Raw genomic sequence first — 21,339 nt, 5'->3', positions numbered from 1 at the left:
GCCGATAGTGGTTTTCCCCAGCACTTATGTCCCCCACTCCCTCGAACTTACACTTTACAGTTCCTTGAAGGAAATCGAAGCCTGTGGGGTAATGGTGACAATGCTATTTATTATTTATCAGGTGTTTTGAAAACTGCCTTTCAGTATTATCTCTCCCAGGACAACTAATGAATCAGATAAAACAGATAAAAACAATAAAAACACATATGAACAATAAAAACAGCAGACTAGAAAAAGCAAAAATAAAAAATGTAGCGGAAGAATAAAACCAATTCACTTGGGCTTTTAAGAACTCTTATTGCATAGTGCTAAAAAGACATAATGATAGATGCCAGGTGAGACTCCCTGGGTAAGCTGTGAAATTGCTGATCTTGTTACAAAAATATGTAAGTTGTCCCTAAGATGTCTATACTAGATGACTGCAAAGTAGTGGATTTACCACCAATTTTAAAAGAAAGATCTAGGACCACAAGCATAACTTCTGATCCTTGTAAATTGGAGGAAAGCATGGTTAAATATAAAGTTATCAAGCATACAGAACTGCCTTCTCCAGCCTTTCTAGATGCTTGGACTACAACTCCTATCAGCCCTAGTTCAGCCCACATGGCCAATGGTGTTGGATAACCAGTCTCATAAAACCAACATGCTTAAGTCTAATTAATGCACGATGTGGCTAATACCATAGAGCAGGGGTGTCCAACAGGTCGATCACAATCTACTGGTAGATCCCTGTGAGGCTTTGGTAGATCACGGTCGGTAGCTGGGTCCCTTTCCTTAGCACTGGTAAAATAGGATCTGGCCCCGCTCCCTCGTCCCGCCCTCCATTGTTGCACAATCTGCAGAATGGAAGACACAGTTTACTCACTTAGGCTGTTCGTTTCCCCAGCAAACTGTTGGTGAGTGGCTGTTCCCCTTTCTCCCTTGATATTAGGCTCAAATTCTCAAAAATTGAGGCTTTCCTCCTTCCTAAAAAAAGTTCAACAACTTTGACCTGAACCCCCAAAATAGAGGGTAGATCACTGCCAGTTTTTAAATCTGAGTGTAGAATGCAGTCTCTTGGGAGTTGGCCACCCCTGCCATAGAGTAAGCTGTCCTGCCAGGCTTAGCCTAGGTCACTTCCTCTCACCTTGGGAGGAAATAGGTAATCAAGCCTATTGTTCACCTCCAGTCTACCTGAGAAACTCAACGTTTGAAGATGGTTGAGCTGGTTGTTCCAGCTCAGCTATATGGCTCTCATCAGCCATTCTTGAGTTCCTATATCAATAATTTAGGAACTTTCACCACTTTGTAACTAAGTGAAGTTTTACTGCCTGTGCAACCTTTTCTGAAGCACAGAAAACTTTGGAAAGTTTGTAAGTAAAATATTTCCTATGCTGGGGGAAGAGGGAAACTTTGGGGGGGGGGGACATTTTGGAACTCACTTTAAAGGGCACATATTTTAAAGGCCGTGTTTCTATGCTTTACTTTGCTGCATATTTTGTGATTTTAAATCTCTGCTAGGGTTCTCTCACCAAAGGGTACTTGCCCCAAACTTGGATCTTGGCATCTAGGGATTCTCCTTTCTATATATTTTTCTCCTGAACCAACTAATGGTCAGTGTAGTGGTAGTCTAGAAATATCTTGAGGGCGCCAGATTGGAGAATGGCAGATATAAAAGAACAAGCCTTGCTAAAGGAGACTCACAGCAGCTTCTGACTAACCTTTCAGTGTTCTTTGAAAATATCAAACAGAATGTGGGTAGGGGTGATTCAGCAGGCAGAGTACTTGGACCTTTAAAAAGCTTTTGATAAAATCCTCGTTGAAGGCTCCTAAAGTGCACTTTATCATACGATAAAAGCGAAGGTCCACTTATGGATCAGTAGCTGGTTTAATTAGAACTGGATGCAAAGAGTGGAAATAAATGGATCGTTTTCACAATGGAATAAAGAAGCAGAATCTCCCCAGGGTTTTACAGGTGCTTTTAAAGTGGTTCATAAGTGAACTCTTTACCACTACACCACACTGGCTACATTCAAGCAATGCAGTTGAGATAGTAGAATCATAGAATTGTAGCGTTGGGTGGTACCAAGGTCATCCAGCCCAACCCCTGGAAAACAGACATTCATTTGAGGCGACCGTAATCTAGGTTGAAGGTGCTATTTGGCAACCAGCATTGGCGGTCATTAATCTGAAGATAACCCAAGTGTGGATCACTGTGGCTGAGCTACCTCTGCCTCAGTTGGTCTCTGGGCCTTCAGTGACATTTATCCGGGCCCCCAGACAGCAAACATGATCCTTTAGGTCAGAGTAGAACCTTGTCCATTCCAATAGCCAAGGCCAAGGCCAAGGAAGGAGGTGGTTAAAACAACAGGGAATGGTCGCTGAGGTGACCACTCGTTTACCCATTAAGCTATAGTTTATCATTGTGGCAATATTTCGTTGCACATTGGTGGGCACCTTACTAGGAAAATATCATTTTAGGTTACTGTTGCTTTCAAAAAACCACATACACATGCATGAAGTTAGCGCCATCCTTAGCAATTTAACCAGGCCTTGGTCCTTACATAGACAATGCTTTGTTTTTAACCTGTGGCATTCTTAATTTGTTTGTCACCACAGCACTTAGTTGCAGCTGGCTAAATCTACAGAAGCTTAACAGAACACTGGCATTTTGTTTCCTCTCAGCTTCCAACACCAGTTTATCACCATGGCACCTCCCTGAATAGGCCTGATATCAATTCTGCCATCCACCGAGAGCCTGAGAACACTTTCTTTTTAAATCGTGTTGGCACTTTAGAAACTACCATGGAAATTCTTGTATAAACCAAGCACCCTTGAATTTTGGAGGATGCAATGAAACGCAAACCTTTAAAGTCCTCCCTACTTTTCGAAAATAAAAAGCAAAAATTATTGTAGGGCCAGGAGAGTCTCCCAACCACCAAACATAATAAAAAGAAAACTTTGTGTGTTAAAAGTTTTCTTGTTTAATTTTTCCTAGTTGGGGTAAATAAGCTTTATTGCACTAGCCAAAGGTCACGACAAAACCATACAAACCCTGTCAGGAAAAGAAATATCTCTATAACTGTATATAAAAAGCAGAGCCACTGGCTGAATAACCAAAACCATAAAATGAAGATGCACACATAGATTGGGGTCTCCACACAGCAAGCATCTGGATTTTCCTATTTAGAGCTCTGAATCTCCCTTACAGTTTACCGCAATTTTGTCCAGGTTCTTCTTCCTGATCTTTCTTGCCACTCGTGCAAAGAGGGCCATATTATAAGTTACTGGAGCATTAGCCTCCCTGAGCAGCCAGAGAACCCTCCCCACCAGGGGGAGGCAGCTTTCCTGGACAAACAAGGGATTTGAAAATGCCTCCTAGGTCCCGTGTGGGCAATGTAATAAATAATGCTGGACATCCTCCACCTGTGGTTGCCCACAAATACAAAGTCTATCCGCTTACGGGACCCTGTTATATGCCCTTACAGTCAGCAGAAGGCATTACAGTGGTACCTCTACTTACGAATAACTCTACTTACGAATGTTTCTACTTACGAACAGAGCTCCGTCCGCCATCTTGGATGCGGTTTAGATAGGATTTTTTTCTACTTATGAATTTTTTCTCCCAATGCATTCCTATGGGATTCGACTTACAAATTTGTTCGACTTACAAATGTGCGTTCGGAACGCATTAAATTCGTAAGTAGAGGTACCACTGTATGTGTTAAAAGTTGCTTCTTCTTTTCTTCCTTAGGCAAATCAACCACTGAGAGCAAAACAATGTCTAGACAGGCAAGGGAGGGAGCAGGTTCTCCAGATGTGCTGCTGCTTTCTCAAAGCTGCCCACAACCAGCCTCCCTCCACATTACGGAGTGCGGGCAGCCCTGTCTGAGGGCTGTTGCCATGGCTGACGTGAGGAGGCAAGAAGAGACTAAGTGGTCTTGCCTGGCTTCTCTCTCCAGCAGCAGCAGCATCCACTGCCTGAGAATTGCTCTTGTGGATGAGGTGTGGAAAGGAGCAAGGAAGGCAGAGACAGACAGACAGACAGACAGACAGACACACACACACACACACACACACACGAGAACTAGAGGGCAAGGGTGCTGCCTCATGCAGTCTGCAACTTCCTGCCATAAAACTGAATGGAGCCATTTCATTCCTATAGAAAGTAAAACCACAGGAGTGCCACAAGGGAGGGAGCAGAACCTGCCCACTGCCCCTGAAGCTGCCACCTTCATAGTCAGGTTTAATTTACACATAGGCTGAATCTACACATAAATAAAAAAGCTGTGAAAATGCTTTTTAAAAAAATAAAAATAAATATATATATGGAATTTTCCATAAGCTTACCAGCTCCATCTAGTGTCACATTTGCATAATGCACTTAAAATGCACATAAAATATTATCTTTCAGCTCTAAAGCTAAGTCCCAAAAATATAGTTTTGGCAGTGGACAGTGCTTTTATTCTGGGAGGATGCAGGGGTACACGTACCCCTAAACATTTTGTGTTGCCCCAACCGATGGATGGATGGACATACCAGCTGTCTCCACAGTAGCAGCACAGACTGGAGCTCTGTCATTCTCCCCGCCGGGGCCCGGAGAGGGGAGTCTGGGGCAGCCGCAGTGGGGACAATGGCAATCCCCCCCTCCTCCTACTCTTCCTCCCAGGCTAGAGTAAGCCAGCGAGCACTGCCCCTCCTCGCTCAAGCCACCACCGCCAGGGGCCTTCCCGTCCTCTCAGCACCACCGCCACCTCGAGTCCCTCGTCCAGGGGTTGGGGTAGGAAGGGGGGAGGGAGAGCAGCCAAAATGAGAGTACCCCTAAACATTTTTTTTAGAAAACAAATCACTGGCAGTGGCCATTCATTCCCCTGCCCTCCAATAAGGTGAATGGCATCCATTCATTTAAGATGGTGGGGAGAATGAAAGCCCTGATTTCAGGGACACCGCGGCCAGCTCCAGTCACATATCAGCGCCTGCTCCATCCCAGCAACAAGGAACACAGGGTGAAAGTTGTATTTAAGCCCTTGCTGGCAAACAAAATGAGCTTCTCCCATGGCGGCTGCAGAGCACAGCAATTATGAAGCAGCAAGGAGCAGCTGATGGCAGCTGGGAGGACGACTCATCAAAGAAGGAGAGCCAGTCTTCAGCTTCAAGAACAAAACCCTCTTGCAGGCAGGATGGGGGGGAGTAGAGGGGAGCAACTGGAAGGAGGAAAAATAAGGAAGGGAAAGAGGCAGGAGGCACCACTAGGCAAGCCAGGTCTGCCAGCCCTCACCAGCCATGGTGGAGGCGACTAGGGCAGCTCTTTACCTTTCCTTCCAGGAGACTTTCCCTGGGCTGGAGTGGCAAAACCACATCCTCCCCTGCAATATTTTTCCTGTCCCAGTTCCCCCCCCCCATCTTTCTCTTGTGTAAGCCCCTGCTAAGGCACAACTCTGGGGTGCCACAGAAAAGGTCATTGCCATCTGCAGTGGTACCTTGGGTTAAGTACCCAATCCGTTCCGGGGTGCCGTTCACACCCCGAAAAGTACTTAACCCGAGTGGTGCTTTAGCGCATGTGTGAAGCGCCGATAGAGCACTTCTGCACGCGCACAAAGCGCGCAGAACACTTCTGCGCATGAGCGTGCGGCGGAACCCGGAAGTAAACACCAAGTACGCAACCCAAAAGTACGCAACCCGCAACGTACTCAACCCGAGGTATGACTGTACAAAAAGACAAAAGGATTCAGTTTGTCTTATGCCTGTACAACTCCCTGTAATGTGACCCTCGGAGCCCTAATAATGGACACCCTGAAGCAATAGCAAATCAGCCTGCCTTTTCTGACATTAAGGTCTGGATTCAACTACCTTGTACCTTTAGTGAAAGCCAGCACAAGGACTCCCATAATGGGGCTTTTCTCTCTCCTTGCCTCATGCCACCCCCACGCCTCCCCAAATCTGCTCTGGAGGGTCATGAGTGAAGACAAACACTGGAGCCTAATTTGAATAGTAGAATGTCTGGCATCTGGTGGGCATGGCTTTGGTGTTCTGCGCCAGAATTGGTGCCTCCTTTTGAGTGCTCAGTTAAGTTCAGTTAAAGAGACAAACTGTCATTTTTCATTCTTGTCTCATTCCTGCCTTATGATGCTGTTTTAGTTTCCCTCAGATAGTATGTTAGTGTGTTACAATTTTCTTTATTATTAAAGCTTTGCTTAACATATACATGAGCCGCTTACTTTGCTGAAAGAAATAAACTCTCCTGAAGGATGGTGGAATATTAAACTGGGTGTGAGGGGATATTTTAATAACCCCCCCCCCTCCACAACAATGAGAACCCCCAGAACAGCACACGTGGGGAAGGGGAGATCATCCCATTAGAAGAAATGACAGAATTATCTCCTTAGCACTAGACTAAAATCCAGCCAAATTCACTGGGTCCCAAGGACTCCACTCCAATTGTGACCTAAGTGCATTATTTTCTTAATATGAGTTTATGGTTCCCACTGAACTCTAAGGGCAAGCAGACTAGCTGTCAGAAGAAGCACAGATCAAGTGGTTAAGTCCCCCCACCAACAATTCCTTTACTTTCTACCATGTAGGTTGATGGTGTTCATTTACTTGTATGCCCCCCAAACATGTGGCAGTGCTTGTACAAAATGCCCTTGACACTGGACATGGCCTCTGTGGAGAAGGACCCTGCAATGGTAGACCTGGGACTCTGTCCACAGCACACAGAAACTCTTTGCACCCCTTCATGGGCTCCCACAACACACTCCACCAACCTCTACCACAACCTCTCATCCTGCCTGGCATTTTTTATAATACCTATACAATTTAATCACAGGGGTTTTAAAAACAAACAGCTACAATCTCAGTGTTTCCATGTTGATAAAATTACAGATTTAAGAGAGATACTGCAAATGCCTTCAGAAGCATAAAAGGTAAAGGTAAAGGGACCCCTGACCATTAGATCCAGTCGTGACCGACTCTGGGGTTGCGTGCTCATCTCGCATTATTGGCCGAGGGAGCCGGCGTACAGCTTCCAGGTCATGTGGCCAGCATGACAAAGCCGCGGCTGGCGAACCAGAGCAGCGCATGGAAACGCCGTTTACCTTCCCGCTGTAGCGGTTCCTATTTATCTACTTGCACTTTGACGTGCTTTCGAACTGCTAGGTTGGCAGGAGCTGGGACCGAGCAACGGGAGCTCACCCCGTCACAGGGATTCGAACCGCCGACCTTCTGATCGGCAAGCCCTAGGCTCAGTAGTTTAACCACAGCGCCACCTGGAGAAGCATATTTTGCCACAAATCTTGTTACTTCTGCATTGCTCATGCACAATAACCAGTAACCAATAAAAGACTGGATGGGAGCCAACCAAGTGATGCTCAGCCCAGTTTTGGTAGGAGGCTCATCTGCACTAGGAGGAGGTTTGATTTAACCTGTTCTGGGTTAAGCCTAAAGCAGAGACAGTGAGTGTTACATAAGCAATTAGCACATGTTCAAAAAAAAGTATTTTTATATACTTCTCCAGTGTTTCTGGACTAAGACCATTATTTGATTTACTTCATTAATTTGTATTTTGCCTTTTAGGAAAACTTTCTTACAATAAAATCAGCTGACAAATCATATTCAAAATTATGCAGCAACATATACACAAAACAAATGTGCAGCAACATAAAAACATTATAAATATAACCAAGAACACGCTGTTAGAAAAAAAGAGTTAGAGTTAGAAAAAATAAAATAAATGGGCACTGAGATGGTGTACTTCCCCCAGCGCACAGACAGACAGACAGACACACACACACACACAGGCGCCATGAAGACATGTTCTGCTGCTGAGTATGAATCACACTAAAGTAAATGGAATCTTAAGTAACTTGTAGCCATCACTTGAAGCTTTCCCCCCATTAAAATCAGTGGATGATTTAAATATAGACTAACAAAAGTGCATGAATATAGTAAGAAATTCATCACATCCATTAAGAACAGCTAGAAGAATTAGGTGGGGTGTGCGTGTTCATATATGTATTTGATCAAGGTTATTAAGGTTGCAGTGTTTAACACTGTTAAAAAGGATTGAGTTCAGTATGGTTTACTTTTGAGTAAACATGTGAACTGGGCTGAAAAAATGTTTATAAAGCAAATTAACGCACCCAAGACTTCACATACCACATCCTGAGCTAATTTACTTGCCCATTTATTTACACAACTAAAATAAATAAGATAAATTAAGATAAAATCAGGCTAGAAGAGATCTGAGCAAAATTAAGGCTCTGGAAGTTTACAAATAGGTTCCACTCCTGAAAAAGAAATACTCTCCTGTAATCTCATGTTGTTATTAAAATTGTAACATTAGAAGAGTATCTATTGCCCCAAACCTTTAAATGTCTTTCCAAGTTTTTCAAGCTGCTCTTTAAAGAGAACAAAAGAAATAAACAGCAAAATGTGAATCTATCTGAACACATACTGAGCGCATGAGACAAGAACATACCTCCACAAAGAGCTCTCCAATACTTTGCCCATATCACTGTGGTAATACTTGGTAAGGATCAGAATCACCTAAAGGAAAACAAATGAATAAGAGAACTAAGGTATTTATGTCAGACAACAGAAATAATAATCAGCAGCATGCAATTAAATAAATCGAGTTCTTAAGAGTTATTTTATGTTTACCTCATCTAAGACCGTCCCACTGAAATCAGGATTGGGTGGTAAAAGTCATAGCTGCCAAGCCTCCCGTTTTTCGCGGGAAACCCCCATATTTTGTTACCGTTTCCCGCTGTTATCCCGAATTGATTATATCCCGTAAATATCCCGTAAAGCTCCTGCTGGTGGCCATGTCCCGGCTCCTGGCTGTCTACGCATTTCTGGTGCCCAGACATGCAGACACGGGCAGCCCGGCACCAGAAGCGACTTCTGGCGCCGCGCCGCCCATGTCTGGGCACCGGAAATCGCGCAGCACCGACACCGGAAGTCACTTCTACGCATGTCTGGACATGCGTAGAAGCGACTTGCGCCACCGCCTAGAAGCGACTTCCGGTGCCGCGCCGCCGCTGATCCCGGATTTTTCAATCCGGGAGTTGGAGGGTATGGTAAAAGTGGCTTTTTAATAATAATGAATAAAACCACATGCAAACACAAGAAGTATGCACATACTACAATTTAACTAATTTCCAAGCTTATATTTACATAGCTAACATAAATAAGAATTAATGGAAGGTACTCCCATGTCAGTATATATATATATATATGTGTGTGTGTGTGTGTGTGTGTGTGTGTGTGTGTGTGTGTCAGATTTCAGCCTAAAAGCCACACACTAGTCCACAAATTTATTGTTTTGAATATGATAAATTATTATGCTGCTAAATTGGGCTTCTGTGAGAGTCTACAATAAATAAATAAATTATATTATTGAAATAAGATCAGAAATGCATAATGCTCAAACAAAGAAAAGATTCAAACTACAAGAAAGAAGATTCCACCGGTTGTGACGTGGGGTTTGGGATGTCAGCTCTCTTGACATAATATGCTGTAGTAGACAGTTCTTTAGTAACACTTCTTTATTAAAGCAAACAAGACTAAGCTCTGAGGAGAGGAAATCTACATTTATAGGGACGGGGGACGAGCTAGAAAGGGATACATTTTGGAGGGAACAATATCAGGCAATCACAGTGCTGCCTTTTGGAGGAAACCAATAAGACAGAGGATCCAAATACAGCAGCTTAAATGAACCAATAGTAGCTGTACCTTCTGGAACCAAAAGGCAGTTACTTTACCCTAATGCAAATACAGACAATAGTAATACAGATATAAAAATCCTTTGACTCAATACACAACACCACCTAAATATTAGGAAGAACTTCCTGACAGTAAGAGCTGTTTGACAGTGGAATTTGCTCCTAAGGAGTGTGGTGGAGTCTGCTTCTTTGGAGGTCTTTAACCAGAGGTTTGACAGGCATATGTCAAGAATGCTTTGATGGCGTTTCCTGCTTGGCAGGGGGTTGGACTAGATGATTCTATGATTCTATGATTAATTTATTGGTTACTTCATACTATTCAATAATACTACAAAACTATAATTTTAGAACTTTACAATCAATTTGGGCAGGTCACTAGCACCATCAAATGTGGGCCATATATTAGGTACTAACATCCACAGGATAATCAGTATTATGGGAAAAACCAATTGTTTTTAAAGTACTGGTAGCTGTATTATTTATGTCACGGTCCGGTCGGCGGGCGGTTGAAGTCCTGACTGAGGACGTCAGGACCAGAGGCAAGATGGTGATGTAGAAGCAGGGACGGGTGCAGGGCTGATGGTCCAGCAGCAGGCAGTCGCAGGGTCAAGGAGCAAGGCAGAGGCGAAGGTCTGGGAGTCGAGAAGCAAGGCGTCAGCAAGGCAAAGGTCCAAGGGTCAAGGATCAAGGCGTCGGCAAGGCAAAGGTCCAAGGAGCAAGAGGCCAGAGGCAACCAGGCAGGGGTAGCGTTGCTGTGGCAAAGAGCTGAGGGGAAATGCTGAACTTTTATCCCTCCCAGCTCCTGCCACCAGGTGCAGTGAGGTATCAAGTGGCCTCACCTGAGTGGCCACTCCTTGCTTCTCCAGCACACGCTGAGGCAGGCCCCAGTCCTGCAAAGCACTACAGGCCCCAGAGCCTGACTCCTGCCCATACTCCTGACAATTTACTGATGATGAAAGCCTTTGAGTGGAAGATTTTTCATTTAAGCAGCTATGGAGCAATTAAGGCCACATCTGCACTAAGCATTACTATATCACTTTAACAGTGGCTTTCCCCCAAGAATCCTGGGAACTGTAGTTTGTAAAGGTGCCAAAAGTTAGGCTTCCGGGTTCAGCGCCAGCGCCGATCGGCGGGGTTTCGTCTCGTCTCCGAGACGGCCCGTCCCTGCTAGGAGTGGGGAGGGCAGCGAGAGCGACGCTGCGCCCCTTAGAACCTCGGGAAGGGCGTCCCGGGGGCAATTTGCTCGGCACAGCCCCAATCCGGACTCCCCAACTCTTCGGTTAGCTCTAATAAGAGCTCCGGAGCGAGGAGGGTAGAAGTCGCGGGGGCCATTTTGAGCGGCAACGTTATTCTAGCAGGGAGAAGCTTCAAGCCGAAGGCGGAGAGTGCTGGATTCTTCCGAAAATAAAACGATTGGAAAAGACTGTAAGTAACCTCACGATTTGGATTATAAAACAATTTGGATCTGGGAGAGAGGGGAGAAAAGAGGAAGCCACCCCCCCCCCCACGGCAACAAAAGAGACAGTAAATAGAAACCCGAAGCCGTAAACAGAAGATTTGCAATTCAAAAGAATCCCTCAAAGGCATCAAAGAGAATCTCCCCTTTGATGCAGGGTGAAAAGGGGAGAGAGACTGTGGTTTATGACTGCCCTGCAACAAGAGGTAAAGACTAAGAAAAACCTTTCTTTCCCTCGGGAGCCGGCAGCCCAGACAACCCAGTGAGTTGATCAGGATTTATAAGTCAATTTTTATTCCACTTTGTATTTCTGGACTCTGTGGAATTTCTTTTTTTGGTTTAAATGTTTGTGAAATGTGAGTTCGAACTTTATTGTTAATAAGACTTGAAGAATGCAGCCAGCTTGATAAAATGGAGTCGAGAAAATAAACTGTGATTATATTCCACCCCACGTGACAAGTTTTGACCTTGGCAGGATTGAATTATGTCAACAAAAAAGTGTTCCCCTGAGTTCCAGCGGTCTGTTTTGACCTTAATGTGGGAAACAAGAATAGAGCTATGTCAAGAGGAGACACGACGGCAAGAGTTACAGCAAAAATTTCAGATGGTGATGGCAGAATATGATTTTTTAGATGAAGCTTTTGACACTGAAAAAGATGAATGTGAGAATGACAATGATGGTGACTGTGATTTGGAAGGAAAAGATGAAGATGAGGACTGTGATGATTCAACACAAAATGAAGCACACCACGAAGAAAATGATGATTTTACTCTACAAAAGGTTGGATGGAGTGCCCTGCTTTTGAGGGGGGCACGATTGGTATTATTGGAACTCCAGAACGCCCACAGGGAAGAAGGAAAAAATATGCAGAGAAGAGAAGACATTCAGGGGTCCTGTATGGTGGCCTGGATGGCAAAAGACTGTAAACAGGGGGTGGGGTGAAGGGAAAGTGATGTTGTGATTATAAGGATGGATTAACAGGTTTATAACTGGTCTGCTGATTATGGAATTTGCTGGATTGGGGGGGTGGAGCCGGTAATCGGGGATGTAAGGTTAAATTGAGAATAGTTATAGTTTTAAAAGTGAATGGATTTTGGAAAATGTGAAAATATGGAGGCTTATAGAGGGAGAAAAAATTAGGCACGAGAAAATAAAATGGGAGTTTGATTTTTCAGTGATTTGAATATTAGATGAAAATGTTAACAATTGATTTATAAGTTGTATAAGATACAAAGGTGTATTTTTATAAAGTAAGAAACTGTTGCAGATGATAAAAAAGGGATGAAAACCGGGGGGGGGGAGGGGAAGCCCACAAAATATGGTTTTACAATTATGAATGTAAGAAAAAATTTTCTGTTTTGTATTGTTTTTTCTCTTTTTTTGCCCTTTCTTTTTTCTCTTTTTTTCTATTTCTATTTTTCTCCTTTTTTGGTATGACAATAGATGGTTGGATGGATGGCCTCCTGCGTACTGCCCTGGTTTGCTGGAGCTCCCTGGTGGCAGGGGGGGGCTTTGGGGTCAGGGGAGGGGGAGGAGGACAGAAATCCAAGCATAAAATGGACCATCTCTGACTGTTCACATGCATGGGATACTTCTGTGGCAGGGGAGGACCCATGTGGGTGGGTAGGAAGGAGGTGGAAAAGGTGTTTATGTATGTACCGTTTTTTTTTTGTTTTTTTGTATTTTGTAAAATTAATAAAAAGTATGTTTAAAAAAAAAAAGTTATTGGGAGACCCATATTCCCCTCACAGCATAGCTGCCAAGTTTTCCCTTTTCTCACGAGGAAGCCTATTCAGCATAAGGGAAAATCCCTTTAAAAAAGGGATAACTTGGCAGCTATGCCTCACAGAGCTACACTTCCCCAGAGTTTCCTGTGGTTGTAGCTCTGAATAGGCGCCTCTTAACAATTCTCAGTGCCCTTAACAAACTACAGTTCCCAGGATTCTTAAGAGGAAGCCATGACTATTAAAGTGACGCAATAGCACTGCAAATGTATGGTGTCAGAACCTCAGAGCGGCTTTTAAAAGGGTCCCAGAAAATATCCCAGCCAGGCACTAGTCAACACGAGAGACTATTAATTATTATTAACAGTATCTGGAAAACTCAAGAATCACTTAATAAAGAGTTACTGTTTGAAGCTTTGAATTAGATACCACTGGCAACTATGGAAAATGTGCCTGATCTGTTTGGTTAAATGGATTCTTTTCCTGCCCTTATGGCCAGCAGCTGAAGCCAGAAACCTCCTCCCTAAAACCTCACCGGAACAATGAACCGAGTAGAGGAGTTCTGTAGGACTAGAACAGCATGCACATATTCAAATGCCCTATCTAGATACAGTAAATCATTTTCTGATTTAATTTAACAAATTAAGCAAAAGTGACTCTTGCTTGACACAGAATAACAGGCTTGAGTGGTTTATCGGAGAGTTGACAAACACAGCAGCAAATGTCTAGCAGATATCTAGGTTAAAGAAAGTAAAGGGAACAGTATAACGCAAAGTTTTCCATGAGCTATGGGTGCTTAGGCTGACTGGCCCCAGGTTACTCAGTCAGCTAATGGCTGACTGAAGATTTGAACTCAGGTCTCTCCCATCCTAGTCTGGTACTTTCATCGTACTACGCCACAGAAGCTCATGGTGAATAGAAGGTGCTTCTGGTCTCCTTCCACCCTCGTTTCTGATGTACATCTTCACTCATCCCTTCTTCCCTGGCAATGTGTGTGTGTGTGTGTGCACGCACACACACCCCATCTTGTGGATAGCCTTAGGTGCCAAAATGCCTTGGGCTGTGCTTCAAGGTAACACATAGAATAATAAAATACAACTGGAGCTGCTTCCATCTCCTCTGACACGTAGCACAGCTCTGGGTGTCATACTCCTGCCTCCACACTCGCTGACGCCACCAATTCTCATTAGGCCGCTGCAGCTGTGCCCCGTCCGCTTTCATCCTACCTTACTCCTCAGACTGCTGGCAACTGGGTGATCAGTTGCCTGGCTACATGCATTCCACTGGGAATGCAAGCTGCTTTTAAATAATTATTCTTAAGACGGCCACCAGCTTCAAACGGTCAAAATAAAAGAAATCACAGTTCAATCCAGAGACCCACAAACAGGCTGCCTCCTGTGGATCTATCTGTGTTCCCCCACAAAAGTAATCACCAGGAGGGACAACAGGGATAGCTGGATTTCCTTCCTCTCCAGAGTTTAGAGGAAGGTACAACAGAGTCCATATATGACAGGCCCTAGACAAGACCAGTAGCGGGTGTCAGGAGATTTCCCTCTAATGTAAGAGCTTCTTTAGCTTCTGGAAGGAGTGATCTGTGACCAGATAGCCCCTCACTAGACCTGTGAATGCTCAGATCTGACGTGCGAGACAGAAACAGGAGAAATTAGTTTTAACACATGTGACCTGAAACCCAACCTAGGCTACATTCACACTGCAGTTTATTCAATTACCCTGATAATTCCTTAATTGCCGCATCATATTATAGCTTTCACATGACGTAAAAGCCACTTCTGTAAAACTAATGGGATATAGTGCATGTTTAGCACTTATTTCTATGTTATTTGATTCCCACCTTAACCCAAAAAATAAAGAGGGGGAAAGTTATGAAATAGTGGTCAGTATGTCAGCATAGAGTTCTTTCCTGCTGTTTTCACGGGGGTGGGGCATGGGGGCAACAGAAGCATGTGTGTGCAGAAAGGCTGGGGGAATAGCAAAACTGTCCAAGGTTGTTCATTGGTGCCTAAAGAAGGTGCCTAAAGAAGCCAGGGTGGCTATCTAAAGAAATTTTAAGCGAGTTAAGATTTAAAAGGGATATGTACAAAAAATGGGAAAAGGGGGAAACCACCAGAGAGGAATTCAAACAAATAGCCAGCACGTGTAGAGACAAAGTCAGAAAAGCTAAAGCACAGAATGAATTCAGGCTTGCTAGAGAGCTTAAAAGCAACAAAAAGGGCTTTTATGGGTATGTCCATAGCAAAAGGAAGAACAAGGAAACAGTGGGGTCACTTAGAGCAGAAGATGATGAAATGCAAACGGGACAGAGGAAGGACAGAACTCCTCAATGCTGTCTTTGCCTCAATCTTCTCAAAAAAAGAAAACAATGCCCGACCTGAAGAATATGGAGCAGATGATTCAGCAGGAGAAACACAGCCCAGAACAAGTAAGGAGGTAGTACAAGAATACTTGGCTAGTTTAGATGTATCCCCTCGATTCATGAGCGGTGTAATCAGTTCTCCTTTGCAGCAATCCTTTATTTATTCTTATTTTATAACCGAACCTTTTTCATTCCTTGTGCTAGATCGTTTTACAGAAAGAATAATTTCCCTCTCTCTTCCATTTCTCCCTGTAGTTTGGTCTATTTTCGTTTTACATTGGCACCATAAGTTCGTCTATTTCGTTTCCTGTGACCATTCTGTTGGTCGATTTGAGTCTACTTTTATGTCTATTATATTATTTCCCCTGTTATTTCGAGTGCCGAGTGTATTTAAAATGAGTTAAATTGCATTTGGAAATGTTACCGCTCTAGCGCCGTTCCTGACTTTGGGGCTTCTTGTTGGGAGGCGTTTGCTCCCTTGCATCTGGGTCTCTCTGCTCTCCTGCCGCTGAGCTGAAGAACGCCGAGAGGTCCCGTCCAGCGCCGCTGGAAACTTTCGGCTTAGGGTCACCCCCTAAGCCTTTCTTGGGGTCACGCAGCCCTTGCTGTCCCCAAAGAGCCTCACCACGCTCCTACGGAGCACAGCCGTCACAGAGGCGGTAAAACCAGAAGTCCCCCTTATAATTTATTTGTTTTAGTTTCCTAAATCTTCCCAATATCAAACATCCTAAATGCTGATAATGTACATTTTTTGTATTCACTGTCACCAATAACTTTTAGTCTAAGTTCTTTCTCTGTAACAGTGGTTATTCAATGAGCTGCATTGATATTTAGTATTTTTTAATATTTTTATCACACATTTCTTCTTTATGTGATGAAATACTACGGTAGAGCTTCCTAAACTGAACTATGCACTGGCTGCCAATTAATTTTTGGGCCCAATTCAAATGCTGGTTTTGACCTATAAAGCCTTAAATGGCTCAGGACCAAAATACCTCAAGGACCTTCTCTCCCCATATGAACCCGCATCCTGTGATCACCTTCTGAGGTCCTTCTTCATGTGCCCCCTCCATGAGAGTTTCGGAGGTTGACAAGAGCAGGCATTTCCTGTGGTGGATCCTCGCTTGTAGGGTGCTCTCCCTAGGGAGGCTCACCTGGCACCTTCGTTACAAAAACTTTCCCCTATAATCAGGCATTTGACCTTTAACTATATGTGGCCTGTTAGAAGAGGGTGGGGTGCTTCTAATGCATTTCTCTTTCCTCTTAGTTTAATGTATTTATGTGGGATTTTGTGTTGGTTTCGTTGGTTGGTTGGTTGTAAGTTACTTTGGGTTGCCCTGGGCATGATAAAGTGACTAGCAAATTTAATAAATACATAGCAACAAAAATAACAACAATTCCCCAGCATCAAAATAAGCCTCATTGTCCCTTTCTCCTTTCCTGTGTAGAATTCAAAATATGAATATCCAGCTGAGAACATAAGAAGCCTCCCCACATCAAGTCAGACCATTGGTCCATCTAGACCAGGCATGTCCAACAGGTAGATCGTGACCTACCGGTAGATCACTGGATGTCTGTGGTAGATCACCAGTAGATCAGTAGTGGCTCCCCCCAAAGAAGCTAAAAAACTTTGGCTCCCCTAAAAAAAACTCAACATCTTTGCCCTGCAACCCTAAAATAACCTGAACCACCAAAAACAGGGCTCTCTTTCGTAAAAAAGAAGTTCAATGTCACTTTCCTCTTCCCTAAAGAAGCTCAACAACTTTAACGTGAACCCCCAAAACAGGGCTTTCCTTCCTAAAAAAAAGCTCAACAACTTTGACCTGAACCCCCTCAACAACTTTGACCTAGATCACTGCCAGTTTTTAACTGAGTAGATCACAGTCTCTTGGAAGTTGGCCACCCCTGATCTAGACCAAAGCTTTCCAAACTTTTCATGTTGTTGACAGTTTTTAGGCATGCATCATTTCGTGACGCAGTAGTTCAGTTTTACTAGCAAACCAGCGGTAAACGTACCCCTTTCCAGCCCTGGGTAGAGCGCAGGGAGCGTTCATGTGACACGCCAACACACTAACATGTCACACAGTTTGGAAAGCTCTGGTGTAAAGAATCAGTCTCCCCTTCACTGCCAGGAGTCTGTTTTTCCTAATTAACTTTTGACACATTATCCCATTTCCTTTTCCCTCATGTGTGGAGTTTTCTCAATTGTAAGCCTGCAGGCAGGGCCAAGTCTATTAATTTTTCATTTGGAATCTAGTACAGTGACAGACATAGTATAATCCACAGGGGATGATGTTGGATCTTTTTTAAAGTCACCTAATCTAGGTTGGGTTTTTTAATGGGCCCATGGGCAAGAGACAATAATTGCTTTCTCCCCAACCCTACACTCGCCCCAAAGGAAGAGCACAAAAACCGCACTGCACTATAACAAAGCCACCACTTTAGAATTTTAACTCTGAAACCTTTCTCTCAAAGCCTCAGTCATCCCTTGGCAGCAATGAAAAGTGGGACAACCGTCTTCAGAAACGGTTGTACTCAGAATTTGCTTCTGTAAAAAATGGAAACAATGTCCAAAATACACTCACAACTGATAATTATTGTGAAGACAGGTGAAAGAAAGGACTGGTTTTTAAAAGTGGAGCTCACTCTGTATAAAACCTTCATAAAGTAGAGCACTAGGTAATCCCAGTGTTTATTAACAATGACTATATGATGACATTATTACATGTTTGTTATAGAAGGAGAAATTCAAATAAGCATCAAATCAAACAAACTATGAAGCTGTTACATGGAACTATTTTTATTATTATTAAAATGTTAAAGATTCAAGGCACAATCTAGTATAAAGTGTCAACACAGGTGAAGAATGGGGACCTGGGAGCAAAAGGGTTAATGGTGGGGAAGAGAGGTTGGAAGGGAAAGTATTTCCAGCACAGGAAGATCATTTCTCTTCCTTGGCTACAGATGTAAGATTTTCAGAAATGTTGAAGGCACAAAAAATGGAAATGTTGGGAGAGACTGAAACATAAGAAACAAATAACTGCATATGAGATCAAAACTTACTTTATGACATTAAGAATATAAACAACATTGTGTATAACTTTGCACATAAAAGCATACTGTATGATAGACTAAAGGAGTAAAATGGTCTTCATTTTATTGAAACAATACAGTAACAGCACATACTAGGCGGAGCTGCTACATCCAAAGGCTCCTATATTATTTTTTACCAGTTGTAAAAATGGGATTTTTTTGGGGGGGGGGGTACAGAATAAAAGTTGAAAACAGAAACCATCAGCAATGTAATAAACAAAAGGAAATGTCTATTATGCGGATTTTAAAATGGTCTCCTCTCTTTACCATCAACATTTTCTGGAAAGAGAAGAAAACATTCAGAAACCTTAACACCTCTTTTTAGTCCAACAACGGGGTTACTGTTCCCATCATTAAACAACAACCCCTGTTGCAAACTGCTTCTTGATCTCCGAAAGGAAGGGGGGCACACCCAGTATTGCCTCTAATTTAACTGATCACAGGATGAAAGAATACATGTGTCACTTGCAACAAAATGTTTCAGTGTGAAGTGCTTCTGTTCAGGGTTCCAGGCACTTCATTCAATTTCCTCCTCCATTTTCCCTCCTCAAGCAGTCCGTCATCGTTCCATGGCAACAAAGCATGCTCACTGGACTGGGCATTGGGGGGGGGGGTATCCCCCTAAGAGTTACTTAACATATACAGTGGTACCTCTGGTTAAGAACTTAATTCATTCCGGAGGTCCGTTCTTAACCTGAAACTGTTCTTAACCTGAAGCACCACTTTAGCTAATGGGGCCTCCTGTTGCTGCCGGAGCACGATTTCTGTTCTCATCCTGAAGCAACGTTCTTAACCTGAGGTACTATTTCTGGGTTAGTGGAGTCTGTAACCTGAAGCGTTTGTAATCCAAGGTACCCCTGTATATTGTTATGAGTTTGTGGGGGGCCTCAGTCCCCTAAATTCCTGGGTGCCAATTCCTCCCCACAGCTCCTGGATTTAGTAAAAGTTAGAATTAAACAAGGTTTGATTAAACTTTTCCAGACAAGGAAACCCCCTGGATTTAGTTATGCTAGAGAGTCAAGATGGCTAGGCAGAGTTGGCTGGCTGGGCCATTAGCAGGGGACAAAAGCCAGGGATGGCCATCCAGGAAACCATGGGAGGGCAAAGGGGAGTCGTGTCCCTTCTTGGCTGGGTGCTAGTGGAAAGAGGAAAATGCAAGGTTTAGGGCTTCAGCTTCGAATGCCATAGGCTTGGGGAGGTCCTTGGAGTCGGTTGGCAGCGAAAAGGAGAAGAAGTGAGCTGGGCAGGACTAGCTGGAACAAAGAGACACAGAGGAGGGCTTTTTGCTGTCCTTTGAGTGCAATGCTACCCTGAAGGAGGAAGCCAGACCCCCCCCAATAGGTAAAAGGTAAAGGGGCCCCTGACCATCAGGTCCAGTCGTGTCCGACTCTGGGGTTGCGGCGCTCATCTCGCTCTATAGGCCGAGGGAGCCAGCGTTTGTCTGCAGACAGCTTCCGGGTCATGTGGCCAGCATGACAAAGCTGCTTCTGGCGAACCAGAGCAGCACACGGAAACGCCGTTTACCTTCCCGCCGGAGCGGTCCCTATTTATCTACTTGCACTTTGATGTGCTTTCGAACTGCTAGGTGGGCAGGAGCTGGGACCAAGCAATGGGAGCTCACCCCATTGCAGGGATTCGAACCGCCGACCTTCTGATCAGCAAGCCCTAGACTCTGTGGTTTAACCCACAGCGCCACCTGGGTCCCCCCCCCAATAGGATGTGAATAATCAACAATCCATCCATCTAGGTTCAGGTTGTATATATGTGTAAATAAACTAAGTATCATTAAAAAAAACCATAGTCTCTACTGTGCCTCATTTTGGAACTCCCTCCCTGCAGAAGCCAGACTGGCTCCTTCCTTGTCTGGCAGCTGAAGATTCCCACAAGAGGAGGTGGACTCTCCTTCCTTGGAGGTTTGTTTTGAAGCAGAGGTCGGATGGCCATCTGTCGTGGAAGCTTTAGCCTAGATTCTTGCATTGTGGGGGCTGGACTAGATGACCCTTGGGTACCTTCTAGCTCTAAGATTCTATGATTCTATTATGGTATTTATATTACTTTCATTTCATTTTAGATTTCTATTTTGTATTTTAAACTATATGATTCTATTATTCTAAGCAGCATCTGGAGCTCATACTTGGCAATGTCCCAGTCTGCCATCGGTGCTGATTTTGGTGTGATCTTGCCTGAAATCGGTGCTGGTGGTTCTGCCGCTTCTCCACCATCAGCAAATTCTGTGGTTTCACTGCATATTGCCAACAAGCACTAACAGGAGTGGAAAGGTTAATGCATATGTGCTTATGTGTTAGATAAATATTTTATTGCACCACCTCTTCTATCCCTTTGAATCTTCCATCACACAAAGATGGTAGCAGAAACTGAAGGTAATGAACAAGCTGCTGGCACAGATGTATAACATCATTTCAGCTCCTTAAATTGCTTGTAAGACTGGATACCACCAAAGGATATTCCCAGAGCATGTTTGTAAGCTGGCTACATTGGGGTGGGGGTGGATCACAACAAAATTTCCGAATTTTGAAAATAAAAGAAAAAAACACAACCTGGGATTTTAGGAAAGGGAGGCAAGGATAGTCCTTGAGGATGCATCTGTTGTTTTCCCAAGGAATGCCCTAGGACAGTGCCAGATTTATGTATAAGCTAAACAACCTATAGCTTAGGGTCTCACTCTCTTGGGGGGCCCCAAAAAATTTAAAGGGGAAAAAACTAGATGTACATTTCCAAAATATAACATAAAAAACAAATAAAATAAAACCTACATACAGCAACAGGCGTTAGATACCTATTAGGTCCATAAATTACCATGTAGCAACACAAAAAAACAGCAATAATTTGTTGTTGACAAAGGACAACTGGACATATAAAGGGCCCCATTACCCTCAGTAGCTTATGGCCTCATCAAACTTAAATCTGGCCCTGCCCAAGGATATATGAGAAACACCTGAAATAATCCTGCTTAGGGTCACACTACTTGT

The 21,339-nt window shown here is 43.7% G+C and overlaps 1 protein-coding gene across 2 annotated transcripts in view; it reads right to left on the bottom strand.

The window, feature by feature from the left end:
• SORCS2 (sortilin related VPS10 domain containing receptor 2) overlaps window positions 1-21,339 on the bottom strand; it is a 131,117-nt gene that overhangs the window by 102,913 nt on the left and 6,865 nt on the right. For both annotated transcript variants that reach the window (XM_060278152.1, XM_035103573.2), the window contains exon 2: window positions 8,456-8,523. In XM_060278152.1, coding sequence (XP_060134135.1) covers window positions 8,456-8,523 — 68 coding nt within the window. The remainder of the gene's footprint in view (window positions 1-8,455; window positions 8,524-21,339) is intronic.

This window comes from Zootoca vivipara, chromosome 8, assembly GCF_963506605.1.
Source record: "Zootoca vivipara chromosome 8, rZooViv1.1, whole genome shotgun sequence".
In the NCBI taxonomy this organism is placed as follows: Eukaryota; Metazoa; Chordata; class Lepidosauria; order Squamata; family Lacertidae; genus Zootoca; species Zootoca vivipara.
The sequence above is the reverse complement of the archived record's forward strand: the minus strand, read 5'-3'. Positions and strand labels throughout refer to the sequence as shown.